The sequence below is a fragment of the Lissotriton vulgaris genome, chromosome 8 (genome assembly GCF_964263255.1).
Source record: "Lissotriton vulgaris chromosome 8, aLisVul1.2, whole genome shotgun sequence".
In the NCBI taxonomy this organism is placed as follows: Eukaryota; Metazoa; Chordata; class Amphibia; order Caudata; family Salamandridae; genus Lissotriton; species Lissotriton vulgaris.
In genome coordinates, this window is record NC_141696.1 from 1,145,078,125 (window position 1) to 1,145,103,880 (window position 25,756).

Consider the following 25,756-nt stretch of genomic DNA (forward strand, 5'->3'; position numbering starts at 1 on the left):
ACCCGCACCGTAACTCCTCCCGGAGGATAACTTGTCCATATTCTGTGGAACAAGTTCAAGCTGTCTTGGCCAAGTGAGCCATGCAGAATGTGCCAGTATCAGAAATCTGGACTCCTGCTACTTTCTGTTGCTGAAAAAGGATGGTGGCCTCCACCCTATCACAGACCATCGCTCTCTGAACTTCTTGTTCTGAAGGAACAAGTACAAAATGCTCACACTAGCCCAGGTCCTGCCTGCCCTACATCCACGAGTCTTGATGGTGATATTGGGCTTGGAAGATACAACTTTTCCCATCCTCTACCTTCGCTCCCACAGACGCTACCTGCATTTTCAAGTAGGCCAAGAGAACTTTAAGTTTACCATGCTCCTTTTTGTCCATACCCAGTGCACCTCAGGTGTTCACAAAGTTGAATGTTGGTTGCATCTTGTCTCCGGAGGTTGGGAATGCCAGTGTTCTCATATCTTGATGACTGGCTGCTGAAAGTGGGATTGTCTCAAACAGTTGTAAACCACCTCCAGATGATGGCCAACCTTTTGTTATTGTTGGGGTTTTCCATCAATGTGCTGAAGACACACTACCTTCACAACATCTCCCATTCGGTCCTGGTACAGTGATTTTCTGAGCAACCCCTCTGTCTTCGTGAGTACAGGACACTCAGGCTATGAACCAGATGTTTCAGCCTGCAGCTTGGGTTTTAGTGATATTGGCTTTGAAGCTGCTTGACATCTTGGCCGCTCGATCCTACATATGGACCACAGCAGCTGACAAATGCAGACTTTGCAATGGGAAACTCAAGGCAATCTATGTGTCTATCCCAGTGTTGACGGAGACTGCGAAGGACTTGGACCATTGGAAGATCCCTACCCCACTCAGAACTAACAGTTGTGAAGGTTCCGCCATTATTGGATTGGAGAGGTCATCTGGTAGAGGTGGAGAGGAGAGGACTCTGATCTCTGACATAAGCTTGCCTCTACATCAATTTGTTGGAGTTGCAAGCTATTTGCTTGGCACTGAAGATGTTCTTTCCGACCATTTTGATGGAATTAGTACAGGTGCTCACAGACAACACCACCACCATGTGGTACTGTTACAAACAAGGCAGTGTGGTGTTGTGGGCCCTGTTCCAGGAGGCTCTACTTCTGTGGATGTGGCTGAACACTCAAGGCATATCCCTGACCGCACATACCTGGCAGGATCTTTGAACGGCAGGGCAGACAAACTGGGTGTCTCCCACTAGTGTGGAGAACCTTGGCTTGATCTAGAGACACCGTGCCCAAATCATCATAGTGGCTCTGGACTGGAAGAGGAGAGAGTGGTACCCGGAACTTCTGGCCATAATTATCTGTCCTCCAGTCTGGCTGCTCCTTCGAGAGAACCTGCTGTTGCAGTAGCAGGGCCCTCCATGTATGGAAATTGTGCTGCAAATGTTTATGGCTTTCTTTCTTCTGCCCAAAGTGGTTGCCATTGTCTTGGCAGAGGCGCCTGTCAATCAGACAGATTTATGCATGACACTGGCAGTAGTTTGTTGTCCGGTACCCTTGCCAAGACATTCAACCCCTGAAAAAACAAACCGTTATCAGATGTTCTCCTGTTCTTTTTGTCATTGGTCTAGAAAAGCGTTGCTGTGGCACATGTTAAAGGTTACCTCTCTGCACTTTCGGCCTTCTTACGTTTACCTGACTAGCTGTCCCTTTTGAAGTCATCTGTTGCAATGCATTTTTTGAAGGGGCTGGTCAATATCTTCCTTCAAACTCCATTTGTCATGTCGCACTGGGACCTTAATTTGGTATTCTCCTACTTGATGTGCACTCAATTCAAAACCATGTACAGTTGCTCTCTTCGTGTTCCTACCTTCTGCCTTCCTCATTGCCATAACATTGGCCATGTGAGTAAAGGAACTTAAGTCTTTGTCCCTGGTTTTCCCCATAATACTTATTTCTTTCTGGACAAATTAGTTCTCTGGACAAAAGCTCCATTCTTGCCCAAGGTAGTCCTGCCCTTCCATATAGGGCAATCCATCGCCTTTCTTGCCTTCCTTAATCTGCCTCACCCCTCCAAGGAGTAAACGTACCTCTTCACTGCCTGGATAGTAAACGCGCACTTAGCTTATAAGTGAACATACCCAGAGATTACCAGCAAGATGACCAATTTTTCATTGGTTTTTCTGTAGCTAGGAAAGGCAAAGCTGTGCAAAAGAGAACGATCTCAATTTGGATTGTACTACGCTCTATGGGCTAGCCAAGAAGCAGCCCCCAGAAGGCTTGCACACCCATTTCATCAGAGCAAAGGATTCTACCACTGAGCTGGTGCTCGGTGTACAGTCATGAACATTTGCCTGGGGGCTAAATGGGCATTCCTCCACACGTCACTGAAGCATTACCGCCTGGATAGCCAGGGGCGCGGGATATGGGCACTTTGCCCGATGTGACCTGCATGGTTTCTTGATCTGAGCCATTCCGCAGATCTACCACCTGGGAGGTATTGCTTTAGTGTCTATTCACAAAGTGAGGAATCTGCAGTTACAAATCTCTATCAAAAGAACTTACCTTGGTAACCGCTTTTCTGCTGGAGAAACCCTGTCTAGAAACCCTTTGTAACCCCAGATTCACCAAACCACCCTTCTCCCCCATTCTGTGCAATGGACTCGTACTTTCCATTAATAAGATTCTTACCTAAAGTCTGCACACTGCCATACACTAAAGTTAGCAGCTCTGTGTCCGTATGGGCAGACCAACATCCGAAAGAAACTGATGTCAACGTGAAGGGTTGGTGCATACGTAGTGGCCCCGAAACAGAATGCCACATGTCAATTCACGTTGGAATTGTACAAATGTTTCTGGATTTGGTCTGACGCCTGGGGAAATACACAAGTTAAGGAATGTGTGGTTAGATAGTCCCTACCAGAAAAGGTGTTATCAAAGGTAAGTTACTTGTTCTTTCGTCACGGTTTTCAGTGGTCTTTAAAATTATAAGTGACCAAAATGAAAATGTTATTCCCTTATCGGCTACATACACTACCTGAAGCCTTACTACGGGTTATTGGTTGATTCAGACTCATATTAACCATTTCACAACAATTTCACAACAAGTAAATGTAATAGGATCTGGCTTTTTCACAGACTTCTTTCTCAAAACTGTATATACATTGTTTTGTAATACTTGATTTTTGCTACACACCCGCTTCCATTAAATGGATGGATTTAAAACATGATTTTTATTAGTATATGGTTTTAAAAAGCAAGTTAATGGACCAGTTTTTTCCTTAAATGTATTATGTAGTTTGTAACAAACCCTGGTAGGGCAACTTGTAGATCCCTCCCACCTACAGAGTTATCTCACTTATTTATAATCTGCTGGAGAAACATAAAATCTTTTGCATACACTAGACCTTCGAAACAAGTTAAAATGTCATTTTTAACTTGAGTTTGCTGGTCAGTTTAAAGTTTATGTGCCAAAGGTATTACCATATTATATATATATATTAACCTTGTTAGTGAATCTGTCCTAGCCTTGTGCAAGTAGTATTTTCACTCCCAGGCCTATTTACTGTGTAATTGGTATTGGTTTTACGGTACTACTAATGTTGCTACCAATGTAGATACTTATTTCTCAGGGCTCGTATCTTTCTGTATTTTCTTTGTAAATGGATCCATATTCTGTACATGGACATAGTCATTAATGTTCATCCTATCCGACACCAGTATAGTCTCCCTTTTTGGCATCTGGTGAAGGTGCATATTCACACAGGGTAGGTACCATATTATGTAAAACGTATGCCTGCATGTTTGGTTAAGATAAGCAGAACTCTGTTTTAACAGCTTTTATAGCACTTTCCGGTTCTGCTGCTACATGGCATGGTACCCACACATTAATAATTAGAAAGTCTTTATGGAGTAGGAGTAATATTCGCCATTAGGTTAACTTTTTCCATATCCATTATAAGTATATTCAATTCATAAACAGCCCGCAAATTTCCTGGATAATTTAGGAAAAAAAATAATTGAATCTCGATTAAGGTCTCTCCTCTAACACTGCACTACATTATGGGGCTGTGGAGCAGTCTGTTCCGTTAAACTGACAGTTGAATTCCTCTTCATTGATTCTTTTTGTGTACCTCCCATGTTTTGCAGCGTGAATCTTTTCTGGTTTTACATGCTCTGCATTATTCCACCATCTAGTGGTTGGGTCTGAAATTCTCCAATATCGGTATTACAAGATGTATTTATCTTCAAGAGGAACACATTTTTAAAATGTATTTCAAAAGCGATTTCTTTTTAAACAAAGTGTTCCTGGATCCCACACACAGCGAGAGGTATTCGGATTTTTTTGACTTAATGAAAGTCCCCATGCTGGAAAAAGAGTGTTCCATTTGAGTAACTTTTCATTCTGGCTAGATCAGTGTCCTGCTTTTTAAACTTCCAGTGAGTCTGGAGAAATTGAAGACTGCAGTACAGGTAAACACAATGGAGATTAACTTTCATTTATAAAACGTAAGATTTTTTTGCAATGATAAAAGTGGAAAATTCCTGGTGGCTTGTGTCGTCCAATGTCCATCTCTGGTTGTAATATGGCATAATAGCGGCACATGGTCCGACTGCGATGGACCATTGATTGAGCTATAAAATTCTTTCTTTACTGCAGGGTTTCCTCCTTGTTATGTGTGACAATGCATGCCTTTTGTAATATTAACATATATGGGAATCCCCTGGTCTCTCCAAATCTTAATTGCACAAAATCCGCTTGAATCAAGGTGTGCAATGATTTGAACATGCAAGATCAGGGTAGCTTGTCTTGACAAAGTTTAGTATGGTTAAAACCATCTTACAACTAGATTAGTACTACCTTTCTTCAAGGCAGCATTTTAAGTCAAAAACAATAATCGTTTTTCTTCAGTATTTTAAATCTGTGGCTGTTGCTGGCCGAACAATTTCCTAATCCTGGTGATCAACTGCCACCCTTAGATGGGAATACTCTAAAGTATGTCTGAAATGTTGTAGAGATTACATGTCCTAAAATCAAATACTCGAGTCACAATGCACACAGGTAAACTTTCTGCTATCAGCCATTCTTGCGATGAAAAATAGTGTCTGCCAGAAGATTCACTCCTATGCAATACTTTGTTTTAAGTTATAGTGAAGAACTAATCATAAAGATGCTGGCAACTTTTTATTGCTATCAAACTCAACCAAAATATCTATCTTAACTGTAGGACTTTCTCTCTTTTTAGTGTCTTTAAACATGTTTTAGATTAATTCTTAAGTGGGACCAGTACATTATTTTCGACAGCAAAATAAACTTTTCTATGCCATCATCCAAAAGTAATGATGTTTGTAAAATGCTACAAACTCTAAATGAATGATCCAATAAGTGTATGTATTTTTTCATAAAATCTTAGATCGTCAAGATTCAAGAAGCCACAGCTCAAGAAGAAGTTCTCCAGAGTCTGACCGCCAGGGCCATTCCAGATCTGGTTCCTTCGACAGCCGAGAGAGGGTTCCAGAAAGAGATAGATATGACCATGACCGGGAAAGAGAACGTGACAGGAGAGATGGACGGCAGAGAGATTGGGACCGTGATACAGATAAAGACTGGCAGAGAAACAGGGATAGAGATCGAATGAGAGACAGAGAACGGGACCGAAGGAGAGATTTGGACAGGGATCGAGATAGAGATAGGGAACGACCTGCTCTTGAACTTGGCGATCGAGACCGAGAGAGAATTGCAGATGTCCCCGCTCTTATGGATCTGAAACCTAAAGTTGATAGAGACCCAGAGAAAGTGGTGGTGTCTCGGGATCCTGAAAATGTGGATAAAGACCGGACGAGTGTTGCAGTAGAGAATATCCAGGATTTGAATAGCTCCAAGAAAGAGACCTTGGAAGGTATGCTTATTTTAAACTTGTTTGTAGCATAGTTAGTTAGGAGTAAATGATATCAAAATATTGTAACCGAATTCTGATTTACTGTGTATCTTTTCCCAATATCGATGGTGACTCACATTACCACTGTAAAGAAAATATATATTATTCCTTGTGGAGATGAGATGACCGCAAACAGTCAGAGGACTGCATTGCAGAATTGCTGGTCATTGCGGTCTGGTGAGAACATTTCTGCCTCACCCTCTCTGCTGTAATGTATACTATTGCACCTTTTAACTATCTATTTCCTAAAGTGGCTGTGAAACATTTAACTGAAGCTTTGTACTACACAGTGTTTGTCGGTTTGTGCAGATTTTGTGTTCCCTGTTTCTGAGCACTTGGACACCTGGTAATACTAGTTCTAATGGCCATTTCCTCCAGAGGATTATTATTTTTTCAATAATGCCGCAGCAACAATGTATTCCATCCCTTTGCTTTGTGGAAAGGGCACAGTTCATTGTCCTCTTGTTGGCATAGTTGGCTTAAAGAGAGTCCGCAAAATATTTCGCTGCAATGATAGTGTATCTAGATGGCACAGCAAAACATCATCATCCCGTATCTGGGCCATTGTCTGGTAAAGGAAAAAATTGTTTTTTTAATGTCAGAATAATATAAACAGTGTTTTATTTGCCTTTTCATTTGGATTCACTGTTAATTTGAAGAATTCTCTCCCAACACCAGTCCATCAACAGTCTTTTATAGACAGTGTGAAAGCAACCTTAGTCCCCACTCCTTAGAGATGACTAGAATTCTAGCTCCGCATTCACTTTTTTTAAGCGTCTCGTTGTCCATCAGAATTGATGTTCTTGAATTGATAGCATTGCCTATTTCTCACATCCTTTGTTTTCCTACATAATATGCCGATTGAGACATGTTTATTGCTAACTACAAACGGGATACCAGCAAAACAACAGGGAGCTTACCCGTGGCTTTGGACGTTCTTTTTGGAAAATCGGCACAACTCCTGGCCGCACCCGCTCCGCGGGTGCCGCGCCGTCTATTGGGGTAACAGCGGCTGTTGGGAGCCTTTCCTAGCTCACAGCCTCGGCGTGAAAAAATCGGCGGGGGCACTTCCATTTCCCAGTCGGCGGCAGAGACCAGTGCTGTAGCAGGGACTCGCTCTCCCAGGAGTCCCTGCCTGCACAGCACACCTGGTCCGCGCTGACTCGGTGCCCCGCCCCCAGGACGCTCTGCAGGGAGTGAAAAGCTCTTCCCTGTCTAACTGCAAACGGGATACCAGCAAAGCAACAGGGAGCTTACCCGTGGCTTTGGACGTTCTTTTTGGAAAATCGGCACAACTCCTGGCCGCACCCGCTCCGCGGGTGCCGCGTCGTCTATTGGGGTAACAGCGGCTGTTGGGAGCCTTTCCTAGCTCACAGCCTCAGCGTGAAAAAATCGGCGGGGGCACTTCCATTTCCCAGTCGGCGGCAGAGACCGGTGCTGTAGCAGGGACTCGCTCTCCCAGGAGTCCCTGCCTGCACAGCACACCTGGTCCGCGCTGACTCGGTGCCCCGCCCCCAGGACGTTGTAGACCCTTTTTACCTACGCCCATCTTCCGCTGCGCGGGAGCGCCGGGAGAAGCCCGGGACAAGGGCGGGCCCTCTACGGCCCCTCTACGGCCCCTCTACGGCCCTCCAAGGCTAAACAAGGCTTGGCTTGGCATACTCTCTAACATGTACTTTCCTGTACCTGGTTGTCTTGACCCATTACGTACACCACCAACCTGCTTTTGAAATGTCTACACATGTTGCGGGCGACTCCTCGACCAGGGTAGGCGTTTCTATTTTGGGGCCTCTAGATAAATTCTTTTCTAGAGCGCTTACAGACGTTGATAGAGACATGGCTCTAGCAGAGCGGCGTGCTGCTCGGCGCCTTTCTATTGAGCTACTAAAAAACACTGTTATTGTCTCTTCTCCAAAGGTTTCCAGTGGTTCTCATTTGGACAATGCTTCCATGGAAAACACAGGCGCTGAACTGTTTAACACTGAGAGCATTCCCTTAATTTTTCAACCCAGCTAGTCTCCAAAAAATGCCTCATCTGCTGCTATGCAATTAGACTTTTCCCTACCTAGTAGCAACCCAATTATCGACCTCATTGATCTTGACACCCCTAAAACTCCAAAGGCTCCTGTACATCCTAGCCTAAGCTTCACTGGGGCTCAAATATGCTTGGGGGAAAACCAGCAAGCGCAAATATGCACTCTTTCTCCTGTGGTCCCAAAAACAGTGTCAGTAAAAAATCCATCTAAAAAGAAACAGGAAATTATTCGTTCACCTCCCAAAAAACGTAGAAAAAGAGGCTTGGGGAATACGGTTAATCCAGTCCACAATCTTTTGCCTTCTAAGGACTCACTTAGAAAAGAATTACTACAAATCGTAGAAGGGGTATCAAACGGCACCGTAAAAGCATATCCCTCTCATGTTCCACCTTCTATGAAATACTTTGTTGACGCCATGGAACACCTATTGAAAGCCCTACTATTACCAATAGTGGAGAGAGTCAAGAGAATAGGCGCTCAATTGGACACCCTTTTGGAAGTTCCTACGCAAAAAACCCCAATAAGTAAGGACACAGTTAAACCACCTATCACAAAGGAGGCAGTCAAATCATCAACTAAGGATAACCGCATACCTGTTGCAAACACCCCCATCGCACAATCTTCCTCTGCTAAACCAAAGCCACCCAGTAACAAGGTTCCCACTGTCTCAAAGAAGATGCCTATAAACTCACAGTCACAGCCTTCCCAAATAAATGTTATGTTATGTTATGTTATAATGCGTTTATGTAGCGCACGGCTACTCAAAAGAGTGTCCCGGCGCTTTCCACATGCAGCTCAGAGTAGAAAAACACAACAGAGCATAAACAAACACCAGAAAAGAAGAGGAAAACAGAAAAGGCCTAAAGGTTAAAAAGCCAGGTCTTCAGGCTCTTCCTGAACTGAAGCAGATTGGCGGTGCTGCGTAGCGTCAGCGGAAGCGAATTCCACAGCTGGGGAGCCTTACAGCTGAAAGAGCGCCCCCCAGCGCGGGCCTTCCTCACACGCGGAACCACAGCAGTAAAGAGGGATTCAGACCGCAGGGAGCGGGCTGGACGGTAGGCCAATCTCCGCTGCAGATATCCGGCACCTGAGCCAAACAATGCTTTGTGCATCAGCGTCAGGGATTTGAACATGATCCGCTTCCGGATAGGCAGCCAATGGAGCGTCTGTAGCAACCCGGAAGCTCGAGCTCGCCTGTGCAGGCCGAAAATTGTCCGGGCGGCAGAGTTCTGCGCCACCTGCAGGCGCTGGACCAGATAATCAGGAAGGCCAAGGAAGAGGGCATTGGCGTAATCCAGCCTGGATCCAATGAGAGCTTGCACAGTAATCCGCCTATGCTCCACAGACAGCAGTGGTAGGAACTTGCGCAGCATTTTCAAAATTCCATAGCAGGTGCCAGCCAGACCGAGAACATGCGTTCTCAATGAAAGCTGATTGTCCAGCTTGACTCCCAGGTTTTTGGCAACCAATGATGACTGTACAGGAGGACACATATCAGACGGCCACCATTCCCGCCACTCAGGATCGGTGGCACAGCCGAAGAATAAGACCTCCGACTTGCTCGAATGGGCCTTCAAACTGTTCCGCTGGAACCAGTCGAAGACCATTCCCAGGCAGCCCCGAATACTCTCTCCATCAAACACCTGGTCTTTACCGCATGTGAATCAGCCAGAATGGGGAACAAAAAGTCCATATCGGATACGAATAGGGACGGTTTGAAACCCCTAAGAGCTCCACGTGAAAGAAACGTAGATTTACCTCCAGCTGCCTCAAATAACGTGATCATACTAACGGGGGTTTCACCTCTACCATCAGGAACCCATGAAAACCACACTAGTCTTAAGAATAAAGTCATTTATTGGCTAAAAAACAACAGGCCACTGCCACCCCGCATAAATGGTGAAATCATCACTGTGCGACGAACTAATTGGGTTGGAGTGCGCCCTAAAGACATAGAGGCGACGTAGTAATTATCACCTTTAAAGATGCTAGAGTTATCCCCCACATTAGGAACTGGTTCACAGATTACCACAGGGGCTCGATTACACCTAAAGTTTTGTCTTACTTCTATCCTGAAGCCTTAATGCCCCGGAAGACGTTCCGTCCCAAACAGTACTATGATAACTACTCTTCCCACCGGCCCCAAAGATTACCATATAATCCCTACCCCTTTAGGCATAGAACCATGGAAAATATATTTCCTTTTCCCCCTCCACACGATTTTGCTGGATATGGCCAATACTTGCCACCTATAACCCCTCATTGGAACATTCCTTGCCATAACCACTATGCACCTTTATCTGGCTTAGACGACATTGTGACTCTCCCCTCCAGGGGCAGAAAGTCATGAGATGGGGAACGTTTCCGGCACAAATTCCAATCTATTAATTTCAAGCAGTGTTATATCGTGCACTAAGGTAGAAGATAAAGGGCTAGCAAGCCAGGTAGCCTCCCAGGATTTAATACCTACATCACCCTGTGTACACCTGATAAACAACACAGAAACATACTATAACCACTCTGAAAACCGTGCCACACCTCCGCAATTACAGATTCTTAGTTGAAATGTGGCTGGCATTTCCACAAAAATAGCATTACCATCATGGCTGGATGTGGTCAATTCATTCTCGGTCTTATGTTTCCAGGAGACCTGGGTGCAAACCCCGATACATCTTCTAGGCTTTCAGACCTTCCACTCACCAGCAATAGAGAGTAAGCAAGGTAGAAATAGGGGGGGCTTGAGTATATATGTTAATGTTGCCGAGCGTCTGAGGGCTTGGAAACATCTTCTTAGGGAGTCTTATCAAATTATTGTGGTCCAAATAAGCACATCACTGAGTCTACTAATAATCAATTTTTATAATAACTTGCCTCTACAGGGACTGGAGAAAGCGTTAAATGAATTGTCCCACACCGTTGCCTCTATTAAAGAGCTGTGTGGGGGCGAGTGGGCCATTGCCTTTATGGGCGATTTTAATTGTTAAACTTGTCAAAATGCTTTAAGGGGACTATGTGAGTTCTCTTCTACCCCAGAAAATGATATCGATGATACCCTAAATCATTTCTTGCACTCAAAAACAGGGGAGTTATTAAATAACTTTTTAGCTCTTTTTAATTTAGCTTTTGCAAACGATTTATGTTCTCCACCGAGACCTCTTAAACCTTCCTTCCACGGAAGAGCTTCAAATTCTACTATTGATTTTGTACTCTTCTCTAAGACGCGTGCCTCCCTGATATCCTCCTGGGACACCCTTGACTGCATATATGGGGATCATTACCCTCTGGCCCTTTCTATTCTGTTACCGCTTCCTAATATTTGTCACAACATTCCCCCTGTAAGATACGAGCAACCTATTAAAATAGGGGCGACAAACGGTTATACCCTAAAATGGGAAAAAATTGATCCCACTAGCCTCCTTAAAACCTCTTACAGCTGAGGTGGGATGAGGTACACACTTGTCTGTCCCCGACTGAACGTCCTCAAATAATTCTCAATGCCTTTTTAAAAATACAGGAAAGCCTTAAAAACGTACTTACCCGCCAGTTCAAACCAGGCCCTATTATATCCAAAGGGTGGTTTGACAAAGACTGCACTAAAGCCCTAAAATCTTTGAAGAAAGCTCTACACTCCACTCCAAAGGTACCCCTGGATATGCGTCAGGCAAGAACTCGATACCGCCTTGCTATAAAGAATAGGAAAAAATCACTGAAGGTGGAAGCTTGGCGAACTCTGCTGTTAACTTGTGAAAGCCGCGATTCCTCAGCTTTCTGGAAATTTGTAAATGCTCCACTTCCGTGGGTAACAATGCCTGAGAGGAGGTTAGATCTGGCTATCGACGGAGATACATGGGCTGCTCACTTCCAACAGCTGTATAGCAAACCAATTCCTTCCAACACATCTGTATCGGACCCTACTGCCACTTCAAACAGTATCAAAATGGGTTTGAGAAAGGTTTCCTCCAACATCGTATTTTCATGTGAGGAGGTTACGCTTGCCATAAGAGAGAGCCCTTCTGGGAAGGCCCCCGGCCCTGATTCCATCCCTGTGGATGTCTTCAAGGCCGAAATTGACTTCTGGGCCCCGTTATTAACCTCTGCCTTGAACTCGGCAAATGCTTATGGTCAAATCTCAACTTGGGCAGAGGCCATCGTGGTACCCATATACAAAAAAGGAGATAGGCACGTACCCTCTTCTTATCGGCCTATCTCCTTGCTTGATGCATTAATGAAGGTTGCGGGACGCATCATCCTAAAACGTATTCACAACTGGACAGAGGAGGCAGATGTACTTTCCAGACTTCAATATGGTTTTCGATCTGGTAGGGGTACAGTTGAACAGAGCCTGAACTTATACCTTTTAATGTCAAAATACGTGGAGGTAAAAAAGGGTAATCTTTTTGTAACCTTTATAGACTTGAGCTCGGCGTTCGACTGCGTGGACCATGACCAGCTATGGAGTATCCTTGAGCACTTAAGGATGAATTCATCCATACTCAACTTCATTATTAAATTGTATAGAGATGCGGGGGCCAGGGTGCGGTACGGACAGAAGGGGGAGTGCTTTCCAAGATTCACTATCGCCAGAGGGGTGAGGCAGGGGTGCATATTAGCCCCCCTGCTTTTCTCTCTCTACATAAACGCTGTAGGTGACCATCTGAACAGCATTGAATGTGACTATCCGAAGGTGGGGGTCACGCCGTCCCAATCTTGTTGTATGCCGACGATGCGGCTATACTGTCTCAAACAAGATTGGGGCTGCAAACGGCAGTCGCCAAATTTACGCACTTTATGCATGAAAGGGGCCTGAAAGTGAACATTGGAAAGACGTTCTCCTTGGCTTGTAGTAAGGGAACAAAGAAAATCCCATGTCCAATATTTATTGAAGGACAAAAAATAGACACAGTCGAACACTTTCCATACTTGGGCATCCATTTTCACAGGAAGGTGACCTGGCAGTCTGCTGTTAAAGCAAGGTCACTCGCCTTTACTAGAGCGATCGGGGCGCTCCGAGACTTTGCAAGTAAAATAGGGGGGAGAGCAGTCAAGCAGCTCATTACCATCTATAAAGCAAAATGTGTTTCAACGGCAATCTACGGGCTGGTCTTTGGGGGATTGATATCATATCTCCTATTCAAAAAGTTGGAAATCAGTTCCTACGGTATTTATTAGGAATGCCGAAGTCTACATCTACCTATATGATCCACATAGAGCTGGGGCTACCGTTTATCTCAGATGTTATTAAAACTGAGCCCCTACTCTTGTGGCATAAGTTCTGGACCACCACAGAGACAGCTTTTAATCGAGATATAATTATGGACAATCAAAAGTTGGAAGGGGCAAAACACACAAAATGGTTGTCATATGTTAAAAGTATTTGCTGTGAAATTGGCCGCTTGGAGTTTTTTACCGATCCTCCTACCCTGGAACACATTACAAGGAAAGCTTTGAGAAAGCTCCTAATGGATCATCTAGAAGCAAAGAGGTGGCTTACTCAAAATCTTAAGAAAACTACTCTGGACTTTCAAAGGATTACTATGATCCAGGGACTGCAACTATATCTTTCCATTGATATTACCTGTTTCTCAAGAATGCTCCTTACCAGACTTAGAATGGGCTCCTTTTTTCAGCTAATAACTTTTCCTTCCTGCAATGACTGGTCCCGAAATTTGCCCCCCTGTCCATGCGATGACATTTCCCCTCAATCCAATATCCATTTCATTCTGTTTTGTAAATACTATGTAACCCCTAGAAAATCCTTATTGAGACCATTACTGAAGAAATGGGGCCTGAGGTCTTGTAAAGATGCTTTTGACTGATTACAACAGCTGGAGGATAGGGAGGTGATATCCATTACGGAAAAGTTCCTGAAGTTGTTGCTAAAATTTAGAAACTCGATAGCATAGGACATACAAATTCGTGTTTTTAAGTACGTTTTTCTTAACCTTTTTATCTCGTTTTTATGAAATACGTTTTATCTCCTGTCTATTGAGTTTGTTTCTTTCTCTGGGTTTAGACTTGTCTTCTTGTTACAAATTAATTGATGTAATGTATGCTTTCATGATATCCATGTGATAATCGAATAAAGCTTATTTTGATTTGATTTGATTTGACATGTTTATTGAATTAATAGACTAGATGAGAGGATATAGTGGTTGTCACTTGGATGGTTGTAAAGTTAAGATAATGAACAGCCCAGGATATGTTCCTAGGCAGACCTTCCAGCTGTCATTATTAGAATGGATGCCTTGCACAAGGGAAATGCCATAACCTTTAGAGCCTAGGCCTCCTTCTCCACCTACAGTAGTCTGACTGGAATACTAAATGTTTGGCCGCCTATGAACCATGATTAACTCTAGTAAATACAGATGAACCACTGGGTGGCTGCGCTCCTTAGCTCTCCGAGCTACTATCCTGCATGAAATTGTTACATATGAGCCACGATTCTTAGGAAAACAGTTTAATGCCTTCAGACACCGGGTCCAAACTTGCTATCTGCAAGAAACAGGTTAGTATTAGATTCCTTACCTTATTAATATCCCCAGGCGTCAGACTAGATCTGGAAAATTTTGCGTAGCAGTACCCCTGCGCGTCGGTAGGCGTCGTCTGCGGCGCTGCATCAGTCATCGGCGTCGTTGGCGCCGGGATGACGTCGTCGGAGTACTTAGAAGCCGCCCTCGCGCGCTGACGTCAGTTCTTCTTTTTTCCGCGCCAGCAAGCGCTGGTCCGGAGAAAGTGGTACCCTTCAGTCAATTTTTGACTAAACTTTTTGGATCTTTTTGATCTGCTTTTCGAGTCGACCGACTGACGGTGCCGGTAGGGATACCCTGGTTCAAACCCACGTCGACTGCAGCCGACTGATGTCGGTTACCGACCCCCCATCGTCTGTGCCTTCATTACCTGGCAACGACAAGTTGTGCCCCGACTGCCGGTCCTTGACGTCGAAGGCTAGGCGGGAGCGGTCCTGCAACCGCCTCGAGCTCCGGCAGTCGACCCGCACCGTTCGAGGTCCCAGTCCGGAAGGAGGTCGAGGGACTGGTCGCTGGGCCAGAGTCGTCATAGCTCCGGGAGTCAACCTCATTCCTCGGGCTCCAAGTCCTCAGGTAAGAGGCCCAAGAAGTTGAAGAGGCGACATTGCTCTTCTGACTCCCCCCCCCCCCCCCTTGCCCCCCCCCTTCCCACCCCCGCCAACGCTCGCGCGACGCGGCTGGGGGTTCGGGCGATGCCGCCCAAGCGGATCCGCAGGCGTCGCGGCCTGCTCCATACCTGCTGGTCCCTGGGCAGAACGCGACGCCGGAGGAGATCGAGGCCTTCCTCATTCCCATGAGGTCGCACGCTCCTCCGTCGGGTTCCGTGGCGCCTTCGGGCCCAGCGGCCCCGACTGGGTCCCCAAGCGGGCCGGGTGCTTCCGCGCCGTCGGTTGCTTCGGCCCCGGCGCCGCAGTGCCCCGCCGTATCTGGCTCCGGATCCGGGTCGTTGCCGGTCGACCTTACGACCACGCCGGCGCCGACCCCCAGGGTGTCACCCCTGGTCCTACCCTCAATTCGGGTTCGGCGCCGCTTGGCGATGGGTGGCGGGGAGGATTGGGAGGGGACGGAGGACCCTCTGGCACGTGAGTGTCAGCCTTACCGGGACTGGGCAGGTGAGCTTGGGGATGCCAGTGGTCTGGACACTTCGCCAGACACTGGTCTGGTCTTCAACCATCCCCCCCCCCACACCCCTTACCGTAGCTTTGGAGGAGGGGTCTGCCTATAGTGTGGTGTTGACTCAGGCGGCAAAGGTCTTATCATTGAACTCCCAGTTGCGGCCGTGAGGACTAACCTCCTCACTGAGGTCCTTAAACCGCAGGCAAGCTCCTCGGAGCATCTGCTGCCGTTTAATGAGCCCTTATCTGACGTTCTTCTGGGCACCTGGTACAGGCCCGCTACAGGTCCGCCTGTAGCTACCCTGGACCCTGGACCCCTGCGACCCTTGCTTCCTGTCCACCCACCCCACCCCCGAGAGCCTGGTCATCCAGGCCTCTAACTCCCAGACCGCATTCCCGACCGCTCCCCCGATCGGAAATCCAAGAGGTACGAACAGTATGGAAAGAAAATGTTCTCCTCCCTAAGTCTGGGGTTGCGGTCAGTTAACTCCGCGTGCCTCGTGGGCCGTTATACCCACTCTCTGTGGGACACGGTCGCGGCCGTGATGCCACAATGTCCGGAGGAGGCCCGGACTAAACTCGCCCAAGCCCTTGCAGAGGGTCGAGATGCGGCACGGTATTCTATCCGATGTGGACTGGATACAACTAACTCGCTAGGTAGAGCGATGGCAACGACGGTGGCGATTCGACGCCACGCCTGGCTGAGGTCCGCCAATTTTTCAGCTGATGTCCAAAACACATGCCGTTTGATGGCCGTCGCCTCTTTGGCGACAAGGCAGACAGGGCGCTTGAGCGCTTTAAGGACTCCAGGGCTAAGGCCAAGTCCTTGGGCCTGTCATCTCGGCGGCAGCAACCTGCTGCCTTTCACTCCTTTCTTGGCCAAGGAAGGGGCGCCCCCACACGTCCTGCCAGCCACGGGCCGCAGACTAACATCCAGCGCGGTGGCGGATGTGGTAACGGCCGTGGCGGTGCCCGGGGACAACGGCGAGACCAGTCCACATCCACCCCGCAGCATCCGCCTCAAAGCCTTCCTTGTCCGAGCTTTCAGGCCCACACGACACCAGTGGGGGGCAGGGTTCGTCATCACCTCCTTCACTGGCGCAACATCACTTCGGACAGGTGGGTGCTGAAAATCGTCCGAAGGGGCTACTCCCTCCCCTTCGAGGCGCACCCTCCAGCCCTGCCACCGCAGTACCACAGCGTGTCGGTGGATCACTTGAATCAAGGGGGCCATGGAGCGCGTTCCTGGGCCAGAAGTAGGGTGTGGTTGTTAATCCCACGACTTTCTGGTTCCCAAGAAGGGCAAAGGGGGCCTACGCCCTACCTTGGACCTGCGGAATGTCAACGGCTTCCTCCGGAAGGAGAAGTTCAAGATGCTGACTTTGGCTCAGGTCTTAGCTGCCCTGGACCTGGGAGACTGGATGGTAGCGTTGGACTTGCAGGATGCTTATTTTCACATCCCCGTCCTGCCAGCACACCGGCGTTACCTGCGGTTCACGGTAGGCCACGAGCACTTTCAGTTTACCGTGCTCCCCTTCGGCCTTACCAGCTCCCCACGGGTGTTCACGAAAGTGATGGCGGTGGTCGCAGCTCATCTGCGCAGGTTAGGGGTTTCAGTCTTCCCCCTACCTCGACGACTGGTTGTTGAAGGCGGGTTCGCCCCAGACAGTCGTCAGCCACCTCCAGACTACAGCCGACCTCCTGCACCTGCTGGAGTTCTTCATCAATGTGCCAAAGTCACACCTGTGCCCCTCTCAGAAGCTCCTCTTCATCGAAGCGGTTCTAGACTTGGCGCTGTTTCGGGTTTCTTCTCCCGAACAGCGGGTTCAGGATATTCAGGTTCTGATTCCGATCTTTCAGCCGTTCTCCCGAGTCTCGGTCAGGTAGACGCTGCGGCTTCTGGTGCTGATGGCCTCTTGCATCCTTCTGGTGCATCATGCCAGGTGGCGGGTGCAGGCTTTGCAGTGGGACCTGAAGTTTCAGTGGGCCCAGCATCAGGGCAACTTGTCCGATCATGTCTTGATCTCCAAGGGCACTGCAAGACAATTGCAGTGGTGGCTCACGGACTGCGATTGGGACATTGGCAGATCCCTCTCCCAACCCCAACCGGAGCACGTAGTTGTGATGGACGCGTCCCTCCAGGGGTGGGGGGGGGGCACATGGGAGATGCGGAGATCAGAGGCCTCTGGTCTCCGGCGGAGTACCGGCTCCACATCAACCTTCTGGAGCTGCGGGCGATCCAGCTTGCACTGAAGGCATTCCTCCCCTCTGTCCGGGGGAGTGTAGTGCAGGTGTTCACGGACAACACCACCGCCATGTGGTACTGCAACAAACAGGGCGGGTGGAGTCGTGGACCCTATGCCTGGAGGCTCCGCGCCTGTGGCAGTGGCTGGAACATCAGGGCGTGACCCTGGTGGTTCAACACCTGGCAGGTTCCCTGAACGCCAGGGTGAACGAACTCAGCCGTCGGTGCATGTTGGATCACGAATGGCGTCTGAACTCAGACGTTGCACAAGGCCTCTTTCAGCAGTGGGGAGAGCCTTGGTTAGATCTATTCGCTACAGAAGAGAACATGCAATGCCATCAGTTTTGCGCATTGGAATTTCCAAGGCGGCACTCGCTCAGAGACTCTTTTCGTCGCGAGTGGAGCGGCGGTCTGTTATATGCCTTTCCGCCTATACCACTTCTGCCCAGAGTGCTGAAGAAGATCAGACTCGACTGGATCCAAGTTATCCTTGTTGCTCCGGACTGGGCGCGAAGATATTGGTATCTCGAGCTATTCAGCATGTCTGATCCCCTGATTCGCCTGCCTCTTCAGGAGGACCTTCTGTCGCAGCAGCAGGGGACGGTCCTTCACCCAAACCTGTCCAGTCTCCACTTACATGCGTGGAGATTGAGCGGCGGCAGTTGAGGCCATTTGACTTGCCTCCTGAAGTCTGCAATATGATTCTGGCAGCCAGGCTTCCCTCCATGAAATAGGTATACGCCTGCAGGTGGAACAAATTTGTGGCATGGTGCACAGCAAAGGCTGTGGATCCCCTTACTGCCCCTCATTCAGAGGTTCTCCTCTTTCTTCTCTCTCATGCCCAGCAGGGCTCTGCTCTGGGCACCATCAAGGGCTACCTCTCTGCCATTTCCGCCTTCTTAAGGCTCCCTGATCAGCCCTCTTTGTTCAAGTTCCCAGTTGTAAATAGGTTTTTGAAGGGTTCGAGGCATGTGGGCTGCTGAATTCATATCTGTGCATAGATCGGCGCCTAGTTTTGGGTCCGGATGATTGCACATTGTTGTCCTGGAAGAGTCTTCGAAGTATCACGAGATAGGTGACTCCTCCCCTGGACTACAGTGCGCATGGGCATCCCCTCCATCCTTTTTTTCCGCCATTGGGTTTGGATGTTACTATCTTAGCTCAAGTTAGGAAAACTTTCTACAAAGACAAAAGGCTTTCGACAGCGTCGGTATCGTTTTGTTCGGTGCCGATAACTTTGCTTCGAGAGGACATTGAGGAATCGGACTGTTTTTTTTCCACACTCGACCCGATCTTCGATCTACGATGGAAAGAAGCCCATTCAAGAGGTGTCCACTTTGCAATGCAAAATACCCGCACATCGATGTCCACCCGGTGTGCAACAAGTGCCTGTCCCCGGATCACAACAAAGCCAACTGTATGGCCTGTGCCCGGTTCAGGTCGAAGAAAACTCTTCGGATTCGACACGCAGCTCGATTAGTGTCGCAGAGATCAGCGCCTAATCCAGAAAACATCTTCGGGACCGAAGACGAAGAGGTCATTGATCTGGAGGATCGGGAAGAACACTCGGATCCTGTTTCGGAGCATGACTCTGAGTATGGCGCCGAAGATGAAGAGATATTGGAAGAAGAAGAAAACGTTGTTGATGAGGTAGGAGATGACGCAGAGGCCCTTGGGGCCGTAGAAGATAGCTCAGGCGAGGAGCTAGGCCCAACCGTCGATACGGGGGCCGACAATGAAGCACTCGATAAGGCTCAGGTCGAGGGATCGCCACAAGACCTTACCCAAGATCTATCGAATCGTTCTACAGCCCCGCATTAAGGCCCGGCAACGAACATATATAAAGAGCCATCGGTATCTAAAATGCCATTGGTCGATCCAAAGAAATCGAAACCGAAAGCATCACTACAAAAAACGAAACCAAAAGTGCAGCTGACTCTGGTCGGTTCCAAGGCCTCAAACCCCTCGGAGCCGAAGAAACAGAAGAAGGCCATCGATACCGAGAAGTTCAAAAAGGTCATCGAGCCGAAGGTTGGGGCACCAAAGACCAAGGTCAAGGCTGTCGAACCGACGAAGTTGGCACCAAACCGAATTGACACAGACAAGAGGCTCGAACCGACAGAGGGGGTCGATCCTCAGACAAGGCCTGAGACCAAGACAAAGACTGGCTCCAAGGACCCTGTCCAGTCGACACAGCCGATCCCATTCGTATCCAAACAGGTGTCGGCGTCACTCAAACGCATCAAAGAAAAGGCTAAGACGGTCGGACCGAAGAAGGCCCCAACCCCTGAAGTTGGTCAGAAAAATTCAGACCGCATCGACACCAATCAAATTCGGGTTGCCACTGATGGTGCGACCGAAGATGTTCGAACCGAAAAAGGGTATCGGAGTCATTAAAGGAGTGTCGATGGGACTAGGGGCTACAGAGGAGCCTGAAGAACAGGAGTCAAGGCAGTGCATCGACTCGGACACTGGTAGACTATCCATGTATAAGTGGAAAATAATACCAGAAACACCCATGGAGTCATATAAGATTCCATTAAAGAAGAGGGATTCAACTACATCACCAGTTCTTGTGGAACCTCTACAATCCTATGGACAAGATCCCTCAGTCTTTTTCACCCACATACTCAGATGTGGATGCAGGGGATGAAGATAATGAGCATGCCACTTATGTGGACACTGATCCCGACGATCAGAACCAACCATGGGCAGACCCAGCTGACACAGGGGATCCACTGAATGCCCCCGACACACATACATACAATGTAAAAACATCTCCTACTGAGGACACTACTGCCTTTAACGCCCTTATTGAAAGAGCGGCGAGTAACCATGATGTGCAACTACATGCTGACCCTGTTGAGGAATATTTTCTGGTCGACACCTTTTCCACTTCGGAAAGAACCGTCAAGACTCTGCCCATGCTAAGAGGGGTCCTTAAGCATGCTGATGACATTTTTAAGGAGACCACCAGAGCAAGGGTATTAAACCCTAGAATTGAAAAGAAATATAGACCGGCACCTGTGGACCCCACTTATATAAGAGGACGGTTGCCATTGGACTCATTAGTTGTTTCTAATCCACGTAAGAGAGCAAACTCCCGAACTACAGGTGATGCTTCTCCTCCTGACAAGGAGTCGAAAGTACTGAAAACTTCGGGAAAAAGGGTGGCAGCGCAGTCAGCTAACATCTGGCGCATTGCCAACACTCAGGCACTCTTAGCCAGATATGACAGGGCCCATTATGATACCCTAGAGACACTGTTGCAACACCTACCAGATCAGTATAAGGAGGGAGCGGAGCTGCTAATCCAAGAAGGAAAGCTTATAACCAATGCTTCCGTCAAGTGTGCGCTAGACGCAGCTGACACTGCAGCCAGAGCCATTAACACTAGCGTCATGTTAAGAAGACATGCCTGGTTAAGAATCTCGGGATTCAAACCAGAAATACAAACTACTATCCTCAATCAGCCAGTTAACCCGGACTACTTATTTGGACCTGAGGTTGACACCACCCTTGAAAAGATTAAAAAAGACACCGAGACTGCAAAGTCTATGGGGGCTTTGCAGTCACAGCAGTTTCGGGGTGGTTCCTTTCGTCGCTCCAATAATAGAGGACCTTCGAGGGGCCAAAACACACAGCAGACTCAGTATAATAAAGGAGGTACACAAACCACCTACAATAAACACAACAGGGGTGGATATCGTGGAAACAACATTAAGGGCAGAGGAAGAGGAAACAACAATCCCAGATCCTCTGCCAATAACACAGTGACGCCCTGTCACTGCCCCCCCGACCATATAACACCTGTCGGGGGGAGACTGCAACAGTTCCTGCCAGTCTGGAAATCCATCACCACAGACAGGTGGGTGAGAGACATTGTCCAGTACGGGTACTGTCTAGAGCTGACATCCACTCCACCCAACATACCACCAAGACACCGTCCTATGTCCGCAGAGTACTTACACTTATTGCAGCAGGAGGTCGTCAGCATGCTGCAAAAAAAAGCCATAGAGTTCGTGCCTGTAGAAGACCAAGGCTCAGGGGTGTACTCTCTGTATTTCTTAATCCCCAAAAAGGACGAGTCTCTCAGACCCATACTGGACCTAAGGCCTCTAAACGGATACATTCTGTCAGAGCATTTTCGTATGCTCACCTTACAGCAGGTTCTACCGTTACTCAGTCAGGGAGACTTCCTCGCAACACTAGATCTGAAAGCACCCATCACTCAGAAAGTATCTCAGGTTCACTATTCAAGATCAACATTATCAGTTCAAAGTTCTTCCTTTCGGAGTAACAACGGCACCCAGAGTGTTCACAAAGTGCCTGGCGACAGTAGCAGCACACCTAAGGAGACAGCACATACAGGTCTACCCTTATCTGGACGACTGGCTTATTCAAGCAAAGACGGCCCAGCAGTGTGCCAGCCACATGTCCCACACCATTCATCTTCTTCACAGTCTGGGATTTTCGCTGAATTATCCAAAGTCACATCTTCAGCCCGCCCACGTGCGACAGTACCTGGGCGCGACAATAGACACTCTGGCAGCCAAAGCTCAGCCAAATTCAGTGAGGATAAACAGCATGCAATTGCCGATACAAAAATTCAGACCCCAACACCCGCTTCCAGCAAGAGTGTTCATGCAGTTGATGGGCATGATGGGCTCCTGCATCTTCATAGTCCCGCACGCGAGACTACATATGCGCCCGCTTCAGGAGTGCTTAGCACGTCAGTGGAATCAGGCTCAAAGACAATGGAAAGACCTAGTGTTGGTGAGCGGTCGGGCATACAACTCTCTGCATTGGTGGAACCCACAAAACCTTTGCAAGGGCCGACCGTTCCAAGAGCCTGTACCACAGATAATACTGACGACGGACTCATCTCTCCAAGGATGGGGAGCTCATGTACTCCATTACACAGTGCAGGGACTATGGACGACACAGCAGAAGAAGATGCGCATCAACCTTCTGGAATTGATGGCAATCTTCATGGCAATGAAAGCTTTCAAAGTACACCTGTGCAACAAGGTCGTGTTGATCCGGACGGACAACATGACTGCCATGTACTACATACAGAAGCAGGGAGGAACACACTCTCCACAGTTTTCTCATCTGGCTCAGAGCATGTGGAAGTGGGCCATTCAGAGGAAGTGTGGCTCACTGGTTAGAGGAGGCAGACCTGGAATCAGAGGTCAACCCGGGACCAGGGTTCAATTTCCGGCTCGGCGGGGTCTTGAGTCCTAAAATGTACCTTGGACTCGACAATTCTCGCTCCGGTGCTACTCGATTCACGAGTTCACACTCTGCGACTCTGGGCAATAGCTTGCTTAATCTCCACAACGGCCCCTCGCGGTGGGATGCCTGGCTTTCACCTTGTGGATACCCTGCTGGGGTTATCTCACAGGGGAATACCAGGACGGGTTCCCTAAGCAAGCGCTTAGAGACCGGTTGGTGATTTGCCGCTATATAAATTCCTGTACATTTACATTTACATTTATAACATCTTCCTCATGGCGGAACACCTCCCGGGAAAGGACAACCAGATGGCGGATCTGCTCAGCAGACACAGCCACCAGATGCACGAGTGGGAGATACATCCATCAGTACTCCAACCGTACTTCCAGCAGTGGGGTCATCCAGAGATAGACCTATTCGCCACAAGGGAAAACGCAAAATGTCAAAGCTTCGCCGCCAGGTTCCCACATCCGCAGTCACAGGGCAATGCGATATGGATGAACTGGTCAGGCAGGTTTGCGTGTGCTTTTCCCCCAGCACCTCTAATACCGCTGGTGGCACGCAAGCTGAAGCAACACTCGATGACACTCATCCTGGTTGCTCCAACGTTGGGCACGCCAGCCATGGTACACCACGCTAGTAGAACTTTCTGTGGTACCGCATCAAAGACTGCGGCTAACACCCAGACTTTTAACGCAGAGGCATTGCGAAATTCACCACCCAGATCCGCAACAGCTCAACCTGGCGATCTGGCTCCTGAAGTCTTAGAATTTGGCTACCTCAACTTGCCGCCAGAATGCATGAATATCATCAAGGAGGCAAGAAGACCCACAACCAGAGCATGTTATGCGGCTAAATGGAAAAGGTTTGTCATATATTGTAACAATAATGACATTAACCCACTGGATGCATCAATTCAAAACATTATCTGTTATTTGTTGCACTTATACAGATGTAATCTAGCGTACAGTTCCATTCGTATACATTTATCCGCAATAGCAGCTTATCTTCAGAACAGGCAGCACCTCTCACTATTCAGAGTGCCTGCCATTAAAGCTTTTCTAGAGGGACTCAAGAGTGATCCCTCCCAGACACCCACCTTCACCAGTCTGGAACCTGAATGTGGTCCTCACCAGACTGATGGGACCACCTTTTGAACCTCTACACTCTTGTGAGATTCAATTTCTGACCTGGAAAGTTGCTTTCCTAGTAGCCATTACCTCACTGAGAAGAGTTGGTGAACTCCAGGCACTAACCATTCAAGAGCCATTCATACAGGTCCACGCAAATAGAGTTGTACTACGCACCAACCCTACATTCATGCCTAAGGTGATTTCGCAGTTCCACATGAACCAAACCATAGAGCTGCCGGTTTTCTATCCTAATCCAGAAAATGTTGCAGAGAGAACTCTACACACATTAGATGTCAAGAGGGCTCTTATGTACTATATAGACAGAACAAAGGATTTCGGGAAGACAAAAGAACTGTTTGTTGCCTTTTCTCCACAGCACAAAGGCAACCCCATTTCCAAAGCAGGAATAGCCAGATGGATCGTTAAGTGCTATGCAAAGGCTAAACGCACACTAACCATTCCTCCAAGAGCACACTCCACACGTAAGTTAGGAGCATCCATGGCTTTCCTGGGGAATATTCCTTTAGAAGAGATATGTAGAGCAGCCACATGGTCCACTATACATACATTTACGAAACACTACTGCGTAGATGTACATTCAAGACAGCAGGCAGCTGTAGGACAGGCTATTCTCAAAACTCTTTTTCAGACTGCTGCAGCTGGCACTGGCAGCCGCCGCTAACAAGAGGGACTGCTATGTAATCTATGCGCAGATATGAATACAGCAGCCCACATGCCTCAAACCGAATATGCTACTTACCAGTATTCATCTGTTCTTGGCATGTAGGGCTGCTGACATTCATATCGCCCACCCTCCTCCCCGGCGCCTGTAGCATTCAGAATTACTATGTAGTGTGGACATCACTCACTGTATTACACTCCATCTCTGCCACAATGGCGAAAAACAATCTGAGGATGGAGGGGATGCCCTTGTGCACTGTAGTCCAGGGGAGGAGTCGCCTATCTCGTGATACTTCGAAGACTCTTCCAGGACAACAATGTGCAATCATCCGGACCCAACACTAGGCGGCGATCTATGCACAGATATGAATGTCAGCAGCCGTACATGCCAAGAACAGATGCATACTGGTAAGTAGCATATTCAGCATCACTCATATGTTTCCTCCTGTTCCTTTTGTGATGCCTCAGTGGGACTTGAACCTTGTTCTGACTTACCTGATGTGCGCTCCTTTCAAGCCACTTCATAACTGTCCTCTTCGTCTCCTTACTCTCAAGACTGCATTCCTGGTTGCCATCACCTCTGCCAGGAGAGTGAGTGAGCTCCAGGCTCTTCCCTCTAAACCTCCTTTCCTTTCTGTCTATCCGGACAAAGTTTTGTTGCGGACGCGACCCTCTTTCCTGCCCAAGGTAGTTACAGCCTTCCACATCGAGCAGTCCTTCACCTTGCCCACCTTCTTTCTGCCTCCGCATCCCTTGAAAGAGGAAGAGAGGCTCCACCGTCTGGACCCAAAACGTGTGCTCTCATTCTATTTGGATCGCACACGCCAATTCCGGGTGGATGACCAACTCTTTGTTGGTTA

The 25,756-nt window shown here is 48.1% G+C and overlaps 1 protein-coding gene across 3 annotated transcripts in view; it reads left to right on the top strand.

Moving 5' to 3' along the window:
* Positions 1-25,756, top strand: part of ZC3H13 (zinc finger CCCH-type containing 13) — a 519,948-nt gene that overhangs the window by 295,361 nt on the left and 198,831 nt on the right. For all 3 annotated transcript variants that reach the window (XM_086935008.1, XM_086935009.1, XM_086935010.1), the window contains exon 16: positions 5,397-5,882. In XM_086935008.1, the coding sequence (XP_086791134.1) occupies positions 5,397-5,882 (486 nt within the window). The remainder of the gene's footprint in view (positions 1-5,396; positions 5,883-25,756) is intronic.